At 52.7% G+C, this 18,895-nt stretch overlaps 1 protein-coding gene across 2 annotated transcripts in view; it reads left to right on the forward strand.

Annotated features, from left to right (window-relative positions):
- Positions 1-18,895, forward strand: part of PRKCA (protein kinase C alpha) — a 292,804-nt gene that overhangs the window by 120,965 nt on the left and 152,944 nt on the right. For both annotated transcript variants that reach the window (XM_052658580.1, XM_052658582.1), the window contains exon 3: positions 9,814-9,896. In XM_052658580.1, the coding sequence (XP_052514540.1) occupies positions 9,814-9,896 (83 nt within the window). The remainder of the gene's footprint in view (positions 1-9,813; positions 9,897-18,895) is intronic.

Consider the following 18,895-nt stretch of genomic DNA (forward strand, 5'->3'; position numbering starts at 1 on the left):
ATAATTTTTTCTGTGAACCATGACCAAAAGTAGTTATTTTCTTGGTTGATATGAATCGCATTCCTTTCCATCAGGACTTGAGTTTTCCTCTGACCACCGACCTGCCTCCACCGTTGACGTGCAGCAGCCCACGCCTGTTTTAATCATTCCCACTCAGTGAGGGACGCCCCCTGGCCTTTTGTCTTCCCCGAACGTGACCTTTTGTCAGAGGCTTTGGCAGGTGCTCACGGACCACGCTGGGAAGACTTGACTTCACCTACTTCCTGATCTTGAAGTTACCTGTTTATGACTCTGCTTTCCAAACCAGGCTAGAAGCTCTTGAGGCGACCTGAGTCTCATTGATCTCTCCCATCACCGGGGCCCACACCCCACATGGGATGCAGCTGCGGCTCAGCAAATCGTTGACCAGAGTTTAAGCTGGAAGCGTCTGTCCAGCCTCTGTTTCTTTACGGCCTGCTCTGCCGCTAATTCCTCTATTTCATTTTTTAAGTTTTATTTTGTTTAAATTATTGCAGTATAGTTTATTAACAGTATGCTGTGCTGTGCTCTGTCGTGTCCGACTCTTCGAGACCCCGTGGACTGCAGCACGCCAGGCTTCCCTGTCCTTCACCATCTCCTGGAGTTTTCGAAAACTCATGTCCATTGAGTCGGTGGTGCCATCCAACCGTCTCATCCTCTGTCGTCCCCTTCTCCTCCTGCCCTCAGTCTTTCCCAGCATCAGGGTCTTTTCCAATGAGTCAGCTCTTTGCATCAGGTGGTCAAAATATTGGCGCATCAGCATCAGTCCTTCCAGTGAAGATTCAGGATTGGTTTCCTTTAGGAGTGACTGGTTTGATCTCCTTGTAGTCCAGGGGACTCTCGAGTCTTCTCCTGCACCACGGTTTGAAAGCATCAGTTCTTTGGCGCTCAGCCTTCTTTGCGATCCAGCTCTCAGGCTGTTGAAAGCTCTCTTTGTGAGGCACTCCCACCTTAGAGATTTTAGGCTCCAGGCTCTGCTGGCTTCTCTCCGGGGCTCGTCTCTGGTCTTCCGCTGAGTCCTCTTCCCGACACTCGAGCACATCATCTTCCTTGAAACTGCCTTCAGGATTTTCTCAGGTGGCTTCCGGCGTCGCTTGCAGACAGAGGCCTGTGAACTGTGCTTTATTAAACCCCAAGTCCTTCCATGCCTGCCAGCCTTCCTGGCTTTTCCTCGGAACTTCACGGGTATTTGTGGAAGGAGTGGCCACATGAGCAAACATGCAACTTTATTTTGAAAGTCAGTGGATATAGATTATGAAATTTACGAACTCCAGAAAGATAGACACAGCTCTTGTCTTTACCCCGACCTTCAGCTTGTAACCGAGTGGCTTGTTTACTGAACAAATATGTGCTGAAGATGTTGACTGTTCGTGAGGCTGCTAGGATAGCAGGACTTTGACTTGAGGTTGAGTCTGTAGCCTGGGATTAAAGGAGAGACAAGTTGAGGCTGGGGAGAGTATAACTTCATCACTCACCTCCCCGACTCCACCCAGAAAAAGCTCCCAGGGGGCACAGTTTGGAAACTACAGCAGTGGAGTCTTTCTGAGCTCTCCACAGCGCTGTTGTTCTCGGCTACCCAGTGATGTTTACAGCCTTTTAAATTGGTGATAATCTTCATGGAGGTGAATGTAAAGGTGACTTCCCTGAACTCTTGGTCCCTTGAGGAAGACAACTGTTTGTTTTCTGGGTGGCTTAATATTTGTGTAGGAACACGTGTTATATCATCAGTAAAGACTGAGAAAGTGCTTTACAGAATCAGCAAACATCAAGCAAATAGAGTCATTGTTATGCTTTTTATTGCAAATACCAGCTAATATATAAAGCAGGACATATAAAAAAAGTGTCCGACTTTTTGTGACTCCATGGACTATAGCCTGCAAGGCTCCTCTGTCCTTGGGATTCTCCAGGCAAGAATACTGGAGTGGGCTGCCATTTCCTCCTCCAGGGGATTTTCCCGACCCAGGTGTCGAACCTGCGTCTCTGGCACCTGCATTGGCTTTGAAAATGTTCTACATCAAAAATAAATAAAGACAAAGGTAAAAGCTGTTCAATAGCATAAAACATACCTGGTCTTTGCATTATAATTGAAGGAGAGAAAAAAGCGGGAGATAAAGGGAGGAGGAGGTGGGGACAGAGAATACGACAGGCGCCTCCTCCTTTCTCGTCCCTCTTCTTAACTAGCCTCTGTGCTCCCGAAAGGCGACCTGTGTGCCTTGTCCACCTTGGGGAGTAGGGGTGGGCAGTAGGCGCTTTAGAAATGTTCGCTGAGGAATGGAATGGACAAGTGAAGTTATTGTAAGTTTGTAAGTTATTACAAGACTGAATAAGCCTTGTGCAGACACACTGAGAAAAACACGTATTTGGCCGAAGAGACAGAGAAAAGGCGAGATCCGTGGGTTACACTTCCTGATGCTCAGTCCCACTGCAGCGAGAGTCAGGCTCATCCCTGCCGAGTGCTCCAGGGCAGATGGAACGCAGTTGTGAGATGGAGGTGTCGTCTGCACTGTAGGAGTCCCTTCTTCATCTGCACTGAGAATTGAAGCCTGATTCCTGAGTGTTTTTACTGCCCTCCATCCTTCCAGAATCCTGGACCTGCAGCTCCTTTTCCTGCCTTTCTTGGAAAGATTTGGGGTGACCTTAAGCAAGTGGCATGCGTTTTGCCTCTTAGAGCCTCCTGGTGTCGTTACAGCAGGCAGGCCCCCTGGTCTGCTCCACTCATTCCCACCACCTTCTGGTAGGACTCTTTCAGCTGCTAGTGGAGAAAGCTAGGTTCCACTGGGCATTAGCAGTAAAAAGCATGTACTGAGGAGCTTCTGTATTCAGGTGCATTAAATTAGGCCATATGTATGAAGGGCAGCTGTATATGAAGAAAATGAAAATTTTAGAGTATTTGCCACTATGTTGTAAAATATTTATTTATTTGGCTGCACCGGGTCTTCACCGCAGGTGGGCTCTCTCAGCTGTGGTGCGCGGGCCCTAGTTCTCTGCCTGAGGTGGAACCCGGGGCCCCTGACTCGCAGCACAGTCTTAGCCACCCAACCACCAGGGAAGTCTCAAGAGAATGAAAAATTTAAGGGCATTTGATGGATCATTTGTTGTTGTTGAGATGCTAAGTCTTATCTGACTCTTTGCGACCCCGTGGACTGCAGCACGGCAGTCTCCTCTGTCCCTCAGTGTCTCCTGGAGCTTGCTCAGACTCATGTCCATTGAGTCGATGATGCCATCCAGCCATCTCATCCTCTGTCACCCCCTTCTCCTGCCCTCAGTTTTTCCCGGCATCAGAGTCTTTTCCAGTGAGTTGGCTCTTCACATCAGGTGACCAAGGTATTGTGGGCAAGAATCTCTTAGAAGAAACGGAGTAGGCCTCATAGTCAGCAGAAGAGTCAGAAATGCAGGACTCGGTGCAATCTGAAGAGCAGCAGAATGACCTCCGTTGATGGATCATAGACGTGTGATATGGAAGCTGAACGCCAGCCTGGCAGACCCGCTTCTCTGCCTGCCTGCCTCTCCCCCTTGGTCTTCTCTGCTCTGTTTCACCCCAGGGCTCACCTCTTGGCTTCAGCGTGGCCACACACTTGGCCTAGATTCTCTGGCCAAGAACACGAGGGCCAGTCCCTCAGCTCTTTCTTCAAAATACATCTCAGCTCCAAGCAGGGAGTGACACAAAGGAGGAAGCATCTGAGGGACTTGGTGATAGAAAGCTGAGGAGGAGGTTATGGGCGATTCCTCTGGGGAAGGGAGGAAATATCGAATATTACTCGGGAGAATGTGCACAAAGCCTTGGGCAGAACCAGCGTGCTCGCTGCAGATGGCTGCTCACACTGTGTGACAGAGTGCATTGATTTGGCTTGTCTTCATACAACTTTAACACGTATCACACAAGAAGACCGTTTTCACTGTTACAAACCTGAAACCAATAATTTTCTTTTAACACACGAACAGAATATAGGCTCAGTTTTCCGTTACTTTCCCCTCAAGGCTGAAAGCAGCTCGCTCGCCTTAGAGGTCTTCCTTTCACTGTGTTCTGATGTGACGTTACCTTTCATTAATCCCTTCCAGCTAAGCGAGATTTAATTAAAACCATCTCACATGACGGAAGCCATTCATGTATTTAAAAAAGGAGCTCTCAGAAGGTTGGCTGCCTGTCTTCCGCTCTAAATGAAGTCTAACTATTAAATTTAGTAGGCTCCTTTTTTGAATTGCAGGTTTGTTACATAATGGCTTTTACCCCATTAATTTTGGACAACGGGACTTTTATGCACATGTTCCATTTTACGTGACTATGAGCTGAAGTTGAAATGATACGGACTTAAGAATTGAGGGTGAAAGGAAATTATTGTTTAAACCAAATGGAAGGTGATACCTAAGTGTGTGTTTTCTCCCCTCAACAAGCCTGTGATCCATGTGATGTATAAACAGGGATGACCCTGTTTTACATGTAAAGAGGTGGCAGACGGTCCCGAGGATTGGGTGGAGAGCCAGGCTCTGGGGGTGAGGCCCTGGTTTCCATTGCTGGTGCTGATGCTGACTGTTTGCACAGAGATGAGACGGTCGGAGGAGCCCATTTCTAATCCTCTGAGATCGTGTGAGTCCTTGGCTCTGAAAACTCAATTTTTGCCGCGTCTCCCCTCTAATCTGGTGTGGACTTTATGTAGAACCTAATGAAATGGAAGTAAATACTTCCTTGGTTTTGCAGCTGCGTCCACTGGGAACAAAAAGAAGCCGTGAACCTACATAAGCAAGACTCCATGTCTGTGCTTATTCACACCTTATTCACACCTTATTTACACCTTATTCACACCATATTTACACCTTATTCACACCTTATTCACACCTTCATGAATCTCGCTCCAGGTTGATGCTTAATTTAAATTATATTGTGGTGAGCCTGGCATGCTACAGTCCATGGGGTCGCAAAGCATCAGACATGACTTAGCGACTCAACAACGACAAGCTATGTGTAACTTAAAACTTACGCGTTTAACCATGTTTACATGTACCGCTCAGTGGATTCAGTATACACACAAGATTGTACAACTGTCACTACCAAGCACTTCCAAAACCTTTTATCTTTCCAAACAAACTGTGGGCTTGAATGGAGAGGGTCTCCCTGCTCCCTCTCCCTCATCAGCGCACCGCCCCAGGGTCGGGGGCAGGCCCCCTTTCTTTATCTCCTCTCTGTCTGAGTCCTTGAACCCGCCTGGATCACTCAGTGGGCAGAGCTCTCTGGGGGCTTTTGCCGCCCTTTCAGATTACGTTGCTCAGTGCAGGCCTGATTCCAGGACACGACTGGACTGGGGTTCCAGGTGTATCGTCTGTGCAGCTCCTGCTGGAGAGCTGAGCGCACTGGCGGGCTCAGCCGTTCGGCCGCAGGGGCCTGGTCCGCAGGGGTCTGGTCCGCAGGGGCCTGGTCCGCAGGGGTTTATCAGCTGTCACCTGGACCAGAGGAGGCACTCGAAGGCTGGCGCGCTGAGCAGGGACTTGGCATGCCCCGTGTCCGCTCAGCGTGTCCGTAATGAACCGTGGAGAGGACACAGGCCCTGTGGCCCTTGTCTTCCTCATTTCACGAGTGGAGCCAAGCCCGTGTTGGGAGAGCGGCTGACGGGCCTGGTCTGAGCGTCCGCGCTGCGGTCCGTCCGTCCTCAGGAGCCTGCGATGGGGCGCTGCGCCGGACACGGCCGGGAGGCTGGGGCGGTGAGGGCCGGGGGCACCTCCGCGGGGTCTCGCCCGCCCAGGCCCTCCTCCCGCCCCCATGAGGCCCACAGCCCCTCAGCCGGGCTTCCCTGTCCTGAAGGGGGGGCTTCGCTGACCGTCCACCTTCCTGGGGCGGCTCCCTAAGTGCCCTGTTCTGCCTGCTCGTGCCCAGCCTGAGGGCTTTGCTTTTTAAGATACACTTTTGCATTGACGTTGTATTATGACCGCCTTAAAGCTGCTTAAAAAGAAAGCGGGCGTCCTTTATGCTGCTTCTCTGACACGTACACCCACAGCTTCACGCTCTGGGTTTCACACACACATGCACGCACGCACGCACACACTTTTGACCCACCCATGTATCTGCATTCACTTTTATAGACTTACTGACTCTGCTTAGAGCTCCTTCTCCAGGCAGGCGTGTGCCTGGCACCATGTGCAGACCCCGCGTCTCCTTCATCACCTTTTCCTCTCCCATGCACCAGTGTGAGGTGGGCGGGGGGTGCAGGGTCCCGCAAACCTTAGTTTGGCTCCTGGCTCCTCTGCACGGAGGGGTGACTGTCCAGAAGACCCGTGTCCGTCTGCCCTGTCCATCACTCCGTCCGTCCGTCTCTCCCACCCACTCTCCTGTCTGCAAACATCATGAGCTTATACAGACTAGACCCCAGAGGTCCGTGCAATGCTTTCCCGTCCGTAAAACGCAGACGTCGGAGCATGTTAAGCAGCGGTGTGAGGGTTCGGTGAGATAATTAAGGCAGGCGGCGTGACCCGGCGAGTGGCCCGTGGCAGGAGGCTGACAAGCGGTGCCTGTGGTCAGCCGGCAGGTCCTCTTCGGTGTCCCTGGCATCTCACGCTTCCGTCTCTCACAGGCTGAACAGTGATGGCCATCACTTTCAATCCTAGACTACCTAGGACGCCCCCCTCCCCGGTCCTTAGGACCCTGACCTGTCTCAGCGAACCCTTCCCGTCACCGCCATCGGCCCGTCAGAAGCTGAGGAAGGGCTTTCGTCACTCGGGTTCAGACCCTTCAGTGGCTGCTCGTGTTGCACACAAACGTCCTGAACGTCCCCACCAGGCCTCTAAGCGCCTCCTTGATCTGGGGGTCTTGGCTCTCAGCAGAGCTGCCGCCCTCTCCCTCCCTCTTCAGTGGGCCCTGCCTCCTGATGCGTGTGCAGGAAGGTGAAGCATCCTCAGCAGCGGAAGAAGAGAGCCAGTGTCTGGGGAGGTCTCGCTTGCCTTCTACATAGGACTCACCCAGGATTTCTGAGCAAATGTTGTTTTTTAGCTGAAAGTGAAAGTGTTAGTCACTCAGCCGTGTCCAGCGCTTTGCGACCCCATGGACTATAGCCCTCCAGGCTCCTCTGTCTACGGAATTCTCCAGGCAAGAATATGGAGTGGCAGCCACTATGGAGAACAGTGTGGAGATCCCTGTAAAAACTGGAAATAGAACAGCTGCACAACCCAGCAATCCCACTGCTGGGCATTCACACCGAGGAAACCCGAATCGAAAGAGACACGCGTGCCCCAGTGTTCATTGCGGCTCTGTTTACAATAGCCAGGACATGGAAGCAACCTAGATGTCCATCGGCAGACAAATGGATAAGAAAGCTGTGGTACATATACACAATGGAGTGTTCAGTTCAGTCGCTCAGTCGTGTCCGACTCTTTGCGACCCCATGAATTGCAGCACGCCAGGCCTCCCTGTCCATCACCAACTCCGGGAGTTCACTCAGACTCACGTCCATCGAGTCAGCAATGCCATCCAGCCATCTCATCTTCGGCCGTCCCTTTCTCCTCCTGCCCCCAATCCCTCCCAGCATCAGAGTCTTTTCCAATGAGTCATCTCTTCGCATGAGGTGGCCAAAGTATTGGAGTTTCCGCTTCAGCATCATTCCTTCCAAAGAAATCCCAGGGCTGATCTCCTTCAGAATGGACTGGTTGGATCTCCTTGCAGTCCAAGGGACTCTCAAGAGTCTTCTCCAACACCACAGTTCAAAAGCATCAATCCTTCGGCACTCAGCCTTCTTCACAGTCCAACTCTCACATCCGTACCTGACCATTGGAAAAACCATAGCCTTGACTAGACGGACCTTTGTTGGCAAAGGAATGTCTCTGTTTTTGAATATGCTATCTAGGTTGGTCATAACTTTCATTCCAAGGAGTAAGCGTCTTTTAATTTCATGGCTGCAATCACCATCTGCAGTGATTTTGGAGCCCCCAAAAATAAAGTCCCACTGTTTCCTGTTTCCCCATCTATTTCCCATGAAGTGATGGGACCAGATGCCATGATCTTCGTTTTCTGAATGTTGAGCTTTAAGCCAACTTTTTCACTCTCTTCTTTCACTTTCATCAAGAGGCTTTTTAGCTCCTCTTCACTTTCTGCCATAAGGGTGGTGTCATCTGCATATCTGAGGTTATTGATATTTCTCCTGGCAATCTTGATTTCAGCTTGTGCTTCTTCCAGTCCAGCGTTTCTCATGATGTACTCTGCATATAAGTTAAATAAGCAGGGTGACAATATACAGCCTTGACGTACTCCTTTTCCTATTTGGAACCAGTCTCTTGTTCCGGGTCCAGTTCTAACTGTTGCTTCCTGACCTGCATACAGATTTCTCAAGAGGAAGGTCAGTAATGGAATATTACTCAGCCATTAAAAAGAACGTATTTGAATCAGTTCTAATGAGGTGGATGAACCTGGAGCCTACTATACACAGAGTGAAGTAAGTCAGAAAGAAAAACACCAACACAGTATATTAACGCATATATATGGAATTTAGAAAGATGGTAATGATGACCCTATATGCGAGACACCACAAGAGACACCGACGTAAAGAACAGTCTTTTGGACTCTGTGGGAGAAGGCGAGGGTGGGATGATTTGGGAGAATGGCACTGAAACATGTATATTACCAAATATACGTGAAACAGATCGCCAGTCCAGGTTCAGTGCATGAGACGGGACACTCAAAGCTGGTGCTCGGGGACAACCCAGAGGGATGGGATCGGGAGCGAGGTGGGAGGGGGTTCACGATGGGAAACACATGTATACTCATGGCTGATTCATGTCAATGTATGGTGAAACCACTACAATATTGTAAAGTAATTAGCCTAAAAAAAAACAAAAACAAAAACAGAAGAAACAAAGGATACTGGAGTGGGTTACCATTCCCTTCTCCAGGGGATCTTCCCGAGCCAGGGCTGGAACCCAGGTTTCCTGCGTTGCCGGGGGTCTTTACTGTCGGGGCCTCCAGGGACGCCCAGCTTATTGTTCAGCAGAAAACAAGGAGCCGTGGGCTGTGCGCTGTGCAGCTGCTGCTGCACGGTCAGCGGGAGGGCAGCCTGGGACTTCTGCTTATATTCTGTGTGTCCTCCATGGTAAACCTTCCATAAAAACCTGACTTACTAGCTTCTGTAACTCATGCTTCTTTTATTGATTCATCTTCAGGGAGACTTATGAAAGCCCTGTTGTTTGGAAAATGCTTGCTGCGTAGTGGTTTGGTATATCTGTGGGTGACGCCCCCCAGCTGGTAGATTCAAGAGAGAGGTGCTTTGCAACTCTTCTCCGCTTCAAAGGGCTGTTTTCCATAGATCTGGTTTGTGTCTTAAGGAGTTCTTGAAGCTCAGAATTCTGCCTCGGAAGTTCTTGGTGATACCCACGTATCATTTGTAATAAGTTATTCTCCTTATATCTTACTCACGGGGTCTGACGTCTATCCATGTTTACACACCTGTGTGTGTCGGTGGGGGGGGGGATGGGGCGGGGGAGGGGAGTGCAGAGTGCTTTCCATGTAGCTTCCTGGTTTATACCTCGAGAGAAGGGTCTTACCACCCTTGGTCCTCTTCCCTCAGCTTTAGAGGAGACAAGTTAAGCTTTAGGTCTCCTGTGCCGTGTCCGTGCTGGCATTTTGTGGTTCTGTTATCCGGGAATCCAAGCAATACCAAATGAGGCCAAGTCTCCCATGAAATGCTGTCTGATTGCTGTTTATGAGAGTCTGTCTGTAGTGAAGTTAACTTGACTTCTGACAGCAGGTAGCCCTGTTTGGAGGACGCAGCTTTGTGTATTCAATCCACGCTTCTAATTTTAATTTTCTTTTCTCTCCACCAGTTTGCTGTTTTGTGGTTCACAAGAGGTGCCATGAATTTGTTACTTTTTCTTGTCCGGGGGCGGATAAAGGACCCGACACGGATGTAAGTAGCCTGGAGACTATTATTTTATTTTGATGAATGTTTCTGAACAGAGTGTTTTTAACTGTGATTTTCTGTGGACGAATGTCTCTGGGCTGAGTATCTTAAATGCCTGCACTTCTATTGTGAGCCTGGAGACTATTGTTTTATTTTGCTGAATGTTTCTGCACAGAGTGTTTCTGACTATGGACGGGTGTCTCTGGGCTGAGTGTCTTTAATGCCTGCACTTCTGCTGTGTGGGCACAACTGTTAATGGGAAGACTAGCCAGTTCGTTTTGTGTGACGCTGAGCTCAGTCCTGTGAGCCCTGGCGGGATTACCCGGGGCTCAGAGAACTTCCCGTTATCGTGTTCATTCTCTTCGGCTCTGGGCAGCCACGTGGGCTAAATCCAGCAAATTTATTGCCGTGGCTTCCACAGACACAGGGCAGGTCTTTTTGGAAAGTGAGCTCCCCTGAGCGTGAGCCGCCCTCGCTCACTGCTGATGGTCGGCGACCCGGCTGGGCTGCCGCCGCTCTTGGCCGACATCGTAGGCAGTTCCTTCTTGGCTTCACGGGCTTCTTGCTGCCTTTTCATCAGGAGTTGCAGATGCTCCTGTTGGCTTGAATAATACAGCATCCATTTCACTGGACAGATGACCCCTGAAGCTGCCCAGCTGTGGACATCTGTGAACTCATGGGCCTGGGCCCTAGCTCTGGCTGTGGCCTCCCTTGTTCACGGAAAAGCTGGATCAGTGGAGGGGAGGGGGAGTTTGGAGGCAGGGGAATTACCCATTGCTGAAAAGGCATCGTGTGGAGCAGAGTCTGAGCTGTGACAGGCAGTCATAACTGTATCCGGAAAAGGAGCTGCCAGGAGGCGGGGACAGTGGGCATATCCGGGCGGCGTGGGCAGACCTCTGAGGCCACTGCCGCATAAACCGTGTGCTGTGAGCGCTTGCTCCAGCTGCCCTGGCTGGTGCTTCGCTTTGTTTGTTTCGAGCGTTAGAAGTGGGTTATTTTGCTGGAGAGAGACTACAGAGGGAGAATAGACGTTAGAGGCCAGGAGAGAGAACTCTGAGGACGTCCATCCCACAGATGGGACGAGAGAGGAAGGTTGGGTGGGGACCAAGAAGGTGAGAGGCCGGGTGCACGGTTCCCTAAAGGAGCCTCCCTGGTGACTCAGACAGTAAAGAATCTGCCTGCAATGCAGGAGACCCGGGTTCAGTCCCTGGGTCGGGAAGATCCCCTGGAGAAGGGCATGGCAACCCACTCCAGTGTTCTTGCTTGGAGAATCCCATGGACAGGGGAGCCAGGCAGGCTACAGTCTGTAGAGTCACAAAGAATCAGACATGGCTGAGCTACTAACAGAGAGGCTGTCGGCCGACTCCGGTCCCGCCTGTGATTCTGCTCCGAGTCCTCTGTTGGCCTCAGATGGTAACACGCACAGGCTTGCCCAGGACGGACTCTAATACCTGAGAAAGCCTCAGCCGTTGCTGGGGTTGCCTGCGAATTGTCTTCAGCAGCTCATTTCATGCTCAGAATTTTGTTCTGTTTTGGCTGATCTCAGGCCACCCCTTCCGAGCTGGAGCCAGGTGCCGAGCGTCAGCAGGGGGCTCTCCGCCACGGGGATGCCACAGCAGGCGCACTGGCAGTCTGACCCACTGAGCTCCAGTGCTCCTCATCTGTGTGCGTGTTGAGTTGACTCACGTTTTTATAGCCTCAAAATTTAGCTATGAGTTGTTGTTGCTGTTTTTTTAATCCGAGAGAAAAGAAGTGTGTGAGCTATTAAAAAGGTGCAGAAGGAATTGGCCCATCCTGCCGTCCAGTCCAGAAGGCTTACAAGTTCTTTTCCGATGGGCAGTGTTGCCTTTAGCCTTGACATTCAGAGACCTGCGACTGGGGCTTCCTGTCTGCATGTCGATCATACCGATCTCCAAACTGCCCAGACTGACTCTATAGAAGGACTGGGGCTTTCTGTCTGCGTGCGGGATGGTTTACCGATCATACCGATCTCCAAACTGCCCAGACTGACTCTATAGAAGGACTGGGGCTTCCTGTCTGCGTGAGGGATGGTTTACTGATCATACCGATCTCCAAACTGCCCAGACTGACTCTATAGAAGGACTGGGGCTTCCTGTCTGCATGCGGGATGGTTTACCGATCATACCGATCTCCAAACTGCCCAGACCGAACTCACTAGAGAAGGACTTGGAAGCACGTGAAGGTGTCAGGACATACAGCTGAGCTGAGGATGGAGGATATGTTTTAAGATCGTGGGGTTAGAGAGCTGGAAGGGGTAAGGTAGCTACACCTGCAGTGTGGGAGACCCACGTTCGACCCCTGGGTGGGGAAGACCCCCTGGAGGAGGGCCTGGCAACCTGCTCCAGGATTCTTGCCTGGAGAAACAGAGGAGCCTGGTGGACCACAGTCCTCAGGGCTGGACACGACTGAGTGCAAGCCGCGCAAGGGGTGTTAGAGACTTTTCTGGATTAACCTTACTTTATCCACGTGGCGACTGAGGACTATCGAGGAAAGAAAATGAAATGACCGGGGGCGGCCTCCGGTTGCCCCTGGAACACAGGTGGGTTTGTGGTGATCCGTTTCAGGGTCCTGGAGGGAAGGAGAGGGGACCCTGGCCTGTCGTCCTGTGGTCAGTGAGCACCCTGGCAACCTGCTGCCTGGTGTGGTCATTGAAAGTCTGCTCCAGTGTTTAGAAAAGCTCAGAAGGGCATGAAAAAGACCAGATCAGAGGATGGGAGCACTGCGACAGTGAAATCTAATTTGAGAGCAGCTGCTGTTGCTGCTAAGTCGCTTCAGTCGTCCGACTCTGTGCGACCCCAGAGACAGCAGCCCACCAGGCTCCCCCGTCCCTGGGACTTGCCAGGCAAGAACACTGGAGTGGGTTGCCATTTCCTTCTTCAATGCATGAAAGTGAAAAGTGAAAGTGAAGTCACTCAGTCATGCCTGACTCTGCGACCCCATGGACTGTAGCCTGCCAGGCTCCTCCAAACATTTTTCCTCCCAGAAATTTTTTAAAAATTAGGTTTTTTTTCACATACCACAGTGAATGCTTAAGACACCCAGTATCTGTGGGTTTGTGGTTTGAGCTCAGCAGACCCCGGAGCATTCAGAGAGGAGGGGACAGAAGTCACAGACTCTGTGGACCCCCAGATGCTGCACTTCCTGTGCCGCCTTCCAGATGAAAGGAGCGGGACAGACTGGAAACAGCCTCACGGTACCTGGATCACAGGAGCCAGATGGGAAGGGAGACTGGCGCCCCTGTTTAAATTGCTATGCATTTATGTGTTCATTTTTTTCTGGCCGTGCCGGGTCTCCGGTGGCGCGCAGGCTTTCCCCGCGGTGCTGAGGGGTGGGGGGTGGGGTCCCTCTCTAGCTGAGGCGCTCCGGCTTCTCACGCTGCAGAGCGCGGGCTGCTGGGCGTGCAGGCTTCAGGAGTCGCTGTACGTGGGCTCAGCACTGGTGGCTCCCGGGCTCTCCAGCACAGACTCAGTAGTCGTGGAACACGGGCTTAGTTGCTCTGCGGTATGCTGAATCTTCCTGGATCAGGGATCAAGCCTGTGTCTCCTACACTGGCAGGCGGATTCTTTACTACTGAGCCACCAGGGCGGCCCCAATATTCTTCTGAGCACAGGTAATCCTCAAGTCCGAAGGAGCAGCCTGGTGGAAAGGCTGCAGAAGTGCCGGGAACCCTGAGGAGAAAGGGTTTCTGGGTTCAGTGGAGGGACCCCCTGGAAACCCTCAGGCCAGTCTCCCAGCTTCCCCAACCCCTGTGGACAGGCAGCGTTCTCTGGTCAGAAATTCACTCCCATCTTATTTACAGAGAAAAGTCATGATTTCTGAGACTTTCAGCATAAGCCTCTGCAGCCCAAGGAGAGATGAAAAGGAAAGATTTTCAAAGACCCTGATGCTGGGGGGTAACCTGGTCACTGGTGCTGCTGGGGGTCCGGCCTCGCGGCTGGATGTGGGGACGTGGGCTCTCATCCGGGGCTCCGAGCAAGCAGAGCGCCCCTCTCTGGCGCCGCAGGGCCGTGTGGAGCCGCTGCAGGGTTTGGGTTTGCAGGTGTGTGCCCACAGCGCCCAGCACCCCTGCCCCGCGTCCAGGGTTTCATAAGGGGATGAAGAAATAAGGCAAAACGGGTCCATGTTTAGAAATAGCTCCTTACCTCTCTTGGCCCAAGTTAAGACGGGAGCCCAGCCTTGGGCAGGTGGCGGGGGGACTGTCACCTCCGTCAGCTTTGGGGAGCGAGCCCCCTGACGCTGTCCTTCTGAAGGGACCCGGGCGCCCGCGTTTCTGCAGCTGCCCCGGCGCCCGCCCTGGGTCTCCCGTCCTTGCTCTGCCTGGGAGGGGTTGAGGCCCGCTGGGCCGGCCGGCGCCTCCTCAGACCCCTCCCCTCCACCCGCAGCCCCTCTGTGCTTCAGTGCGGAGCCCCTCTGCTCCTCCTGACTTGTGTCTGCTTCTGAAGCCCCTCTGGGTGTGTGCACGCGCGTGAGTGTTAGCTCACCGAATCCTGCTTTTCCACACGTTGCTTTCTCTGTGCCTCCAGTGAGGAAAGCTGCGAAGCGTCCCTGTCAGACGTCCCTGTCACACCAGTCTCAGCCCTTCTAGGAAGGTCACGACCAGATCGCCCCTTCAGTCTGGAAAGAGCAGGGAGAGGAAAATCCTACGTGATGAGATTAAAACATACAGATGCTCAGAGCTCTTGAGACACGAGCCTTGCAGGGCTTCCTGTGGGTTAGGTCTGTGGACACTGGGGAACGCGTGTGTGGGCGTGGGCAGCGGCCTGTGAAGGTTTCAAGCCCTGGGGGGTTGCCAGCGCCCTGGTGTTCTGTTGGCATTTTTGCTTAGCAGTCTCACCAGTGCCCCAGCCTGTCCGGGGAGAAAGGATTCCTATAGGCTTCACGCTTCTTATATCTGAGCCCAACAACTGAGTCGAATTCAGGGGATTTAAAAATAATATCCTGGGTCATTCCTGAAGTTCCCCTGGGGGAGCCCCCAGCAGGCAGGTGGCCACGGGGGTCAGCCGGGCCCTAGGATGTTTGCCAAGGCACCTGAGAGGAAATGAACGACCTTGTTAAAAGGCGGCAAACTTCTGATCTGGGTGCCCCTGCAAGTCTGAAGACTGTCAACCAAGCCATTTGAAGAAGCCGACAGCATCGACTGTAAATGACTGACTCAGAACCAAACGTGGGAACCAGCACATAGTTCAGTTCAGTTCAGTTGCTCAGTCGTGTCCGACTCTTTGCAACCCTGTGGACTGCAGAATGCCAAGCCTCCCTGTCTATCACCAACGCCCAGAGTTCACCCAAACTCATGTCCGTGATGCCATCCAACCATCTCATCCTCTGTCGTCCCCTTCTCCTCCTGCCCTCAATCTTTCCCAGCATCAGGGTCTTTTCAAATGAGTCAGCTCTTCGCATCAGGAGGCCAAAGTATTGGAGGTTCAGCTTCAGCATCAGTCCTTCCAAAGAACATCCAGGACTGATCTCCTTTAGGATGGACTGGTTGGATCTCCTTGCAGTCCAAGGGACTCTCAAGAGTCTTCTCCAACACCACAGTTCAAAAGCATCAATTCTTCGGTGCTCAGCCTTCTTCACAGTTCAACTCTCACATCCGTACCTGACCATTGGAAAAACCATAGCTTTGACTAGACGGACCTTTGTTGGCAAAGTAATGTCTCTGCTTTTGAATATGCTGTCTAGGTTGATCATAACTTTTCTTCCAAGGAGCAAGCATCTTTTAATTTCATGGCTGCAATCACCATCTGCAGTGATTTTGGAGCCCCCCAAAAATAAAGTCTGTCACTGTTTCCATTGTTTCCCCATCTATTTGCCATGAAGTGATGGGACCAGATGCCATGATCTTCGTTTTCTGAATGTTGAGCTTTAAGCCAACTGTTTCACTCTCCTCTTTCACTTTCATCAAGAGGCTTTTTAGTTCCTCTTCACTTTCTGCCATAAGGGTGGTGTCATCTGCATATCTGAGGTTATTGATATTTCTCCCCGAAATCATGATTCCAGCTTGTGCTTCATTCAGCCCAGCATTTCTCATGATGTACTCTGCATATAAGTTAAATAAGCAGGGTGACAATATACAGCCTTGACGTCCTCCTTTTCGTATTTGGAACCAGTCTGTTGTTCCATGTCCAGTTCTAACTGTTGCTGGAGCCACAGGTGTCCATGCATCCTGGGCAGGAAACCGCCTGCTCTACCTTCTGACAGCCATGTGCCTTCTCTTGTTCTCAGGCTCTCCTCTGTGTCTTAGAAACCGAGCAAAGGAAAAAATGCCACTAAATTGTTTAAAATTCAACCTTTCAAAGCTGCATTTATAACAAAACTCAAAACATGTAAAATAAATCTAGAAAGAAATTCAATTAGAAGATCTGTTTTCTCACAGTGTGCTTTTACATATAATAGGGGAAAAAAGACAATTGTGTGAACAAACCCCTGTTACAACCCAAACATTTGTTGTATTCCTGAACAAAGTAAAGTGTAATGTGTAAAAGGTGGGAGTGCTGAAAAGTGGCGTTTAAAATTCAGCAGAGTGAGGTAAGAGAGCCTCGGAGTGGAAATTGACCCTGGCCCTGCCAAGTCAACCTTTGTGAAGAAGACTGTGGTTTTCTTAGTCATCTATATGGAGTTTGAACTTGGTGATCTTTAAACTTGTCTTCAGTCCTAAGTAATATTCGGTCACTAAATGTTTATTGATGGTTCACTGGTAAAGACTTTACGCGGGATGTGGGTTTGATCCCTGATCCAGGAAGATCCTCTTGAGAAGGAAATGGCAACCCACTCTAGTTTTTTTTTTTTTTTTGCCTGGGAAATCCCATGGACAGAAGAGCCTGCATGCTGCAGTCCATGGGATCACAAAGAATTGGACATGACTTATCGGCTAGACAGCAGCAAATGTCTACAGAGGGCTTCAAGCTTTGCGATAGAAAGGTGGCGGACAGGTCTCACCATCCTGCTCATCCTCTCTGGTGGAAAGGATGTGGATCCTCACACTCTAAGGTTGCCGGCAACGCTGCTGGTAGTGGCAGACATAAGATGCTGTTGAGGGTGAGTGGAGGGGAATGCGCGTCTGATGAGGGGAGGCTTTCGGAAGGTGGTGACGTTTTTAAGACTTATTTCAATTGTTTTCAAAATGTTCTTTTAAAAACCAATATACCAGTATTTTCCATTGTCTCCTGCTGGCTTAAGGGAGGTGCGTGCATGCTCAGTTGCGTCTGACTCTTTGTGACGCCATGGGCTGCAGTCCACCAGGCTCCTCTGTCCAAGGATTCTCTAAGCAGAAATATCGGAGCGGATTGCCAGGCCCTTCTCCAGGGGATCCTCCTGACTCAGGGATCAAATGCGCGTCTTCTGTGTCTCCTGCATTGGCAGGCAGGTCCTTTACCCACTGCGCCATCTGGGAAGCCATGGAGTTGCATCTCTCGCCCAGTGCGGCTCCGTGTAAACTCAGGTGACATGAGAGCATGCGTCAGGGGGCCCCGTGTGTTTTGCGGGTCCTGGTGGGTCCCTCAGGTGGGTCCCTACCTGTGGGCCAAGGCCTCAGTAGTCCTGCGACCACACTCAGTGCTCGCCCGCGGCTCCCGCCCCTCATGCTCCGCATCCCTCACACCGGGTCCCGCCCCTCAACCCAGGTCCCGCCCCTCATGCCTGGTCCCGCCCCTCACACCTAGTCCCGCCCCTCAGTCCAGGTCCCGCCCCTCACACCTGGGTCCCGCCCCTCAGCCCAGGTCCTGCCCCTCACCTGGTCCCAACCCTCACACTGAGTCCTGCCCCTCTCACCGGGTCCCGCCCCTCAACCGAGGTCCCGCCCCTCACGCTCTGCACCCCTAACACCAGGTCCCGCCCCTCACACCGGGTCCCGCCCCTCACACCAAGTCCCGCCCCTCACACCGAGTCCTGCCCCTCACACCGGGTCCCGCCCCTCACGCTCTGCACCTCTAACACCGGGTCCCGCCCATCACACTGGGTCCTGCCCCTCAACCTGGGTCCCACCCCTCACACCCAGGTTCTGCCCCTCACAGTGGGTCCCGCCCCTCACACCCAGGTCCCGCCCCTCACACCTGGGTCCCGCCCCTCAGCCCAGGTCCCGCCCCTCACACCTGGTCCCAACCCTCACACTGAGTCCTGCCCCTCTCACCGGGTCCCGCCCCTCAACCGAGGTCCCGCCCCTCACGCTCGGCACCCCTAACACCAGGTCCCGCCCCTCACACCGGGTCCCGCCCCTCACACCGGGTCCCGCCCCTCACACCAAGTCCCGCCCCTCACACCGAGTCCCGCCCCTCACACCGAGTCCCGCCCCTCACACCCAGCCCCGCCCCTCACACCCAGCCCCGCCCCTCACACCCAGGTTCTGCCCCTCACACTGGGTCCCGCCCCTCGCGCTGGGTCCCGCCCCTCAACCGAGGTCCCGCCCCTCACGCTCTGCACCCCTAACACCAGGTCCCGCCCCTCACACCGGGTCCCGCCCCTCACACCAAGTCCCGCCCCTCACACCGAGTCCTGCCCCTCACACCAGGCCCCGCCCCTCATACCCAGGTTCTGCCCCTCACAGTGGGTCCTGCCCCTCACACCTGGGTCCCGCCCCTCAGCCCAGGTCCCGCCCCTCACACCGAGTCCCGCCCCTCATACCGGCCCCGCCCCTCACACCCAGCCCCGCCCCTCACACCCAGGTTCTGCCCCTCACACTGGGTCCCGCCCCTCACGCTGGGTCCCGCCCCTCACGCTGGGTCCCGCCCCTCAACCCGGGCCCCGCCCCTCATGCTCTGGGTTCACCTGGGAATGGCGCCTCAGGTTCCGCGCTGCGACCGGAAACCTGGAAGAGGATTATTCAGGGTTGCAAGCCCAGCCCGAGCTCCTGTGCTAATTCTGCTGCTCAGTGGGTGGATTTTACGAACCAGACGCCCAGCAGCAGAAGCATTTCCTGCAAGGGAAGGGACTCCTGCTACTTTGGCGCCAAATTAATTGAGTTCCGGAGTAAAAATAGCCTCTGAGACTTG

The sequence above is a fragment of the Budorcas taxicolor genome, chromosome 19, assembly GCF_023091745.1.
Source record: "Budorcas taxicolor isolate Tak-1 chromosome 19, Takin1.1, whole genome shotgun sequence".
In the NCBI taxonomy this organism is placed as follows: domain Eukaryota; kingdom Metazoa; phylum Chordata; class Mammalia; order Artiodactyla; family Bovidae; genus Budorcas; species Budorcas taxicolor.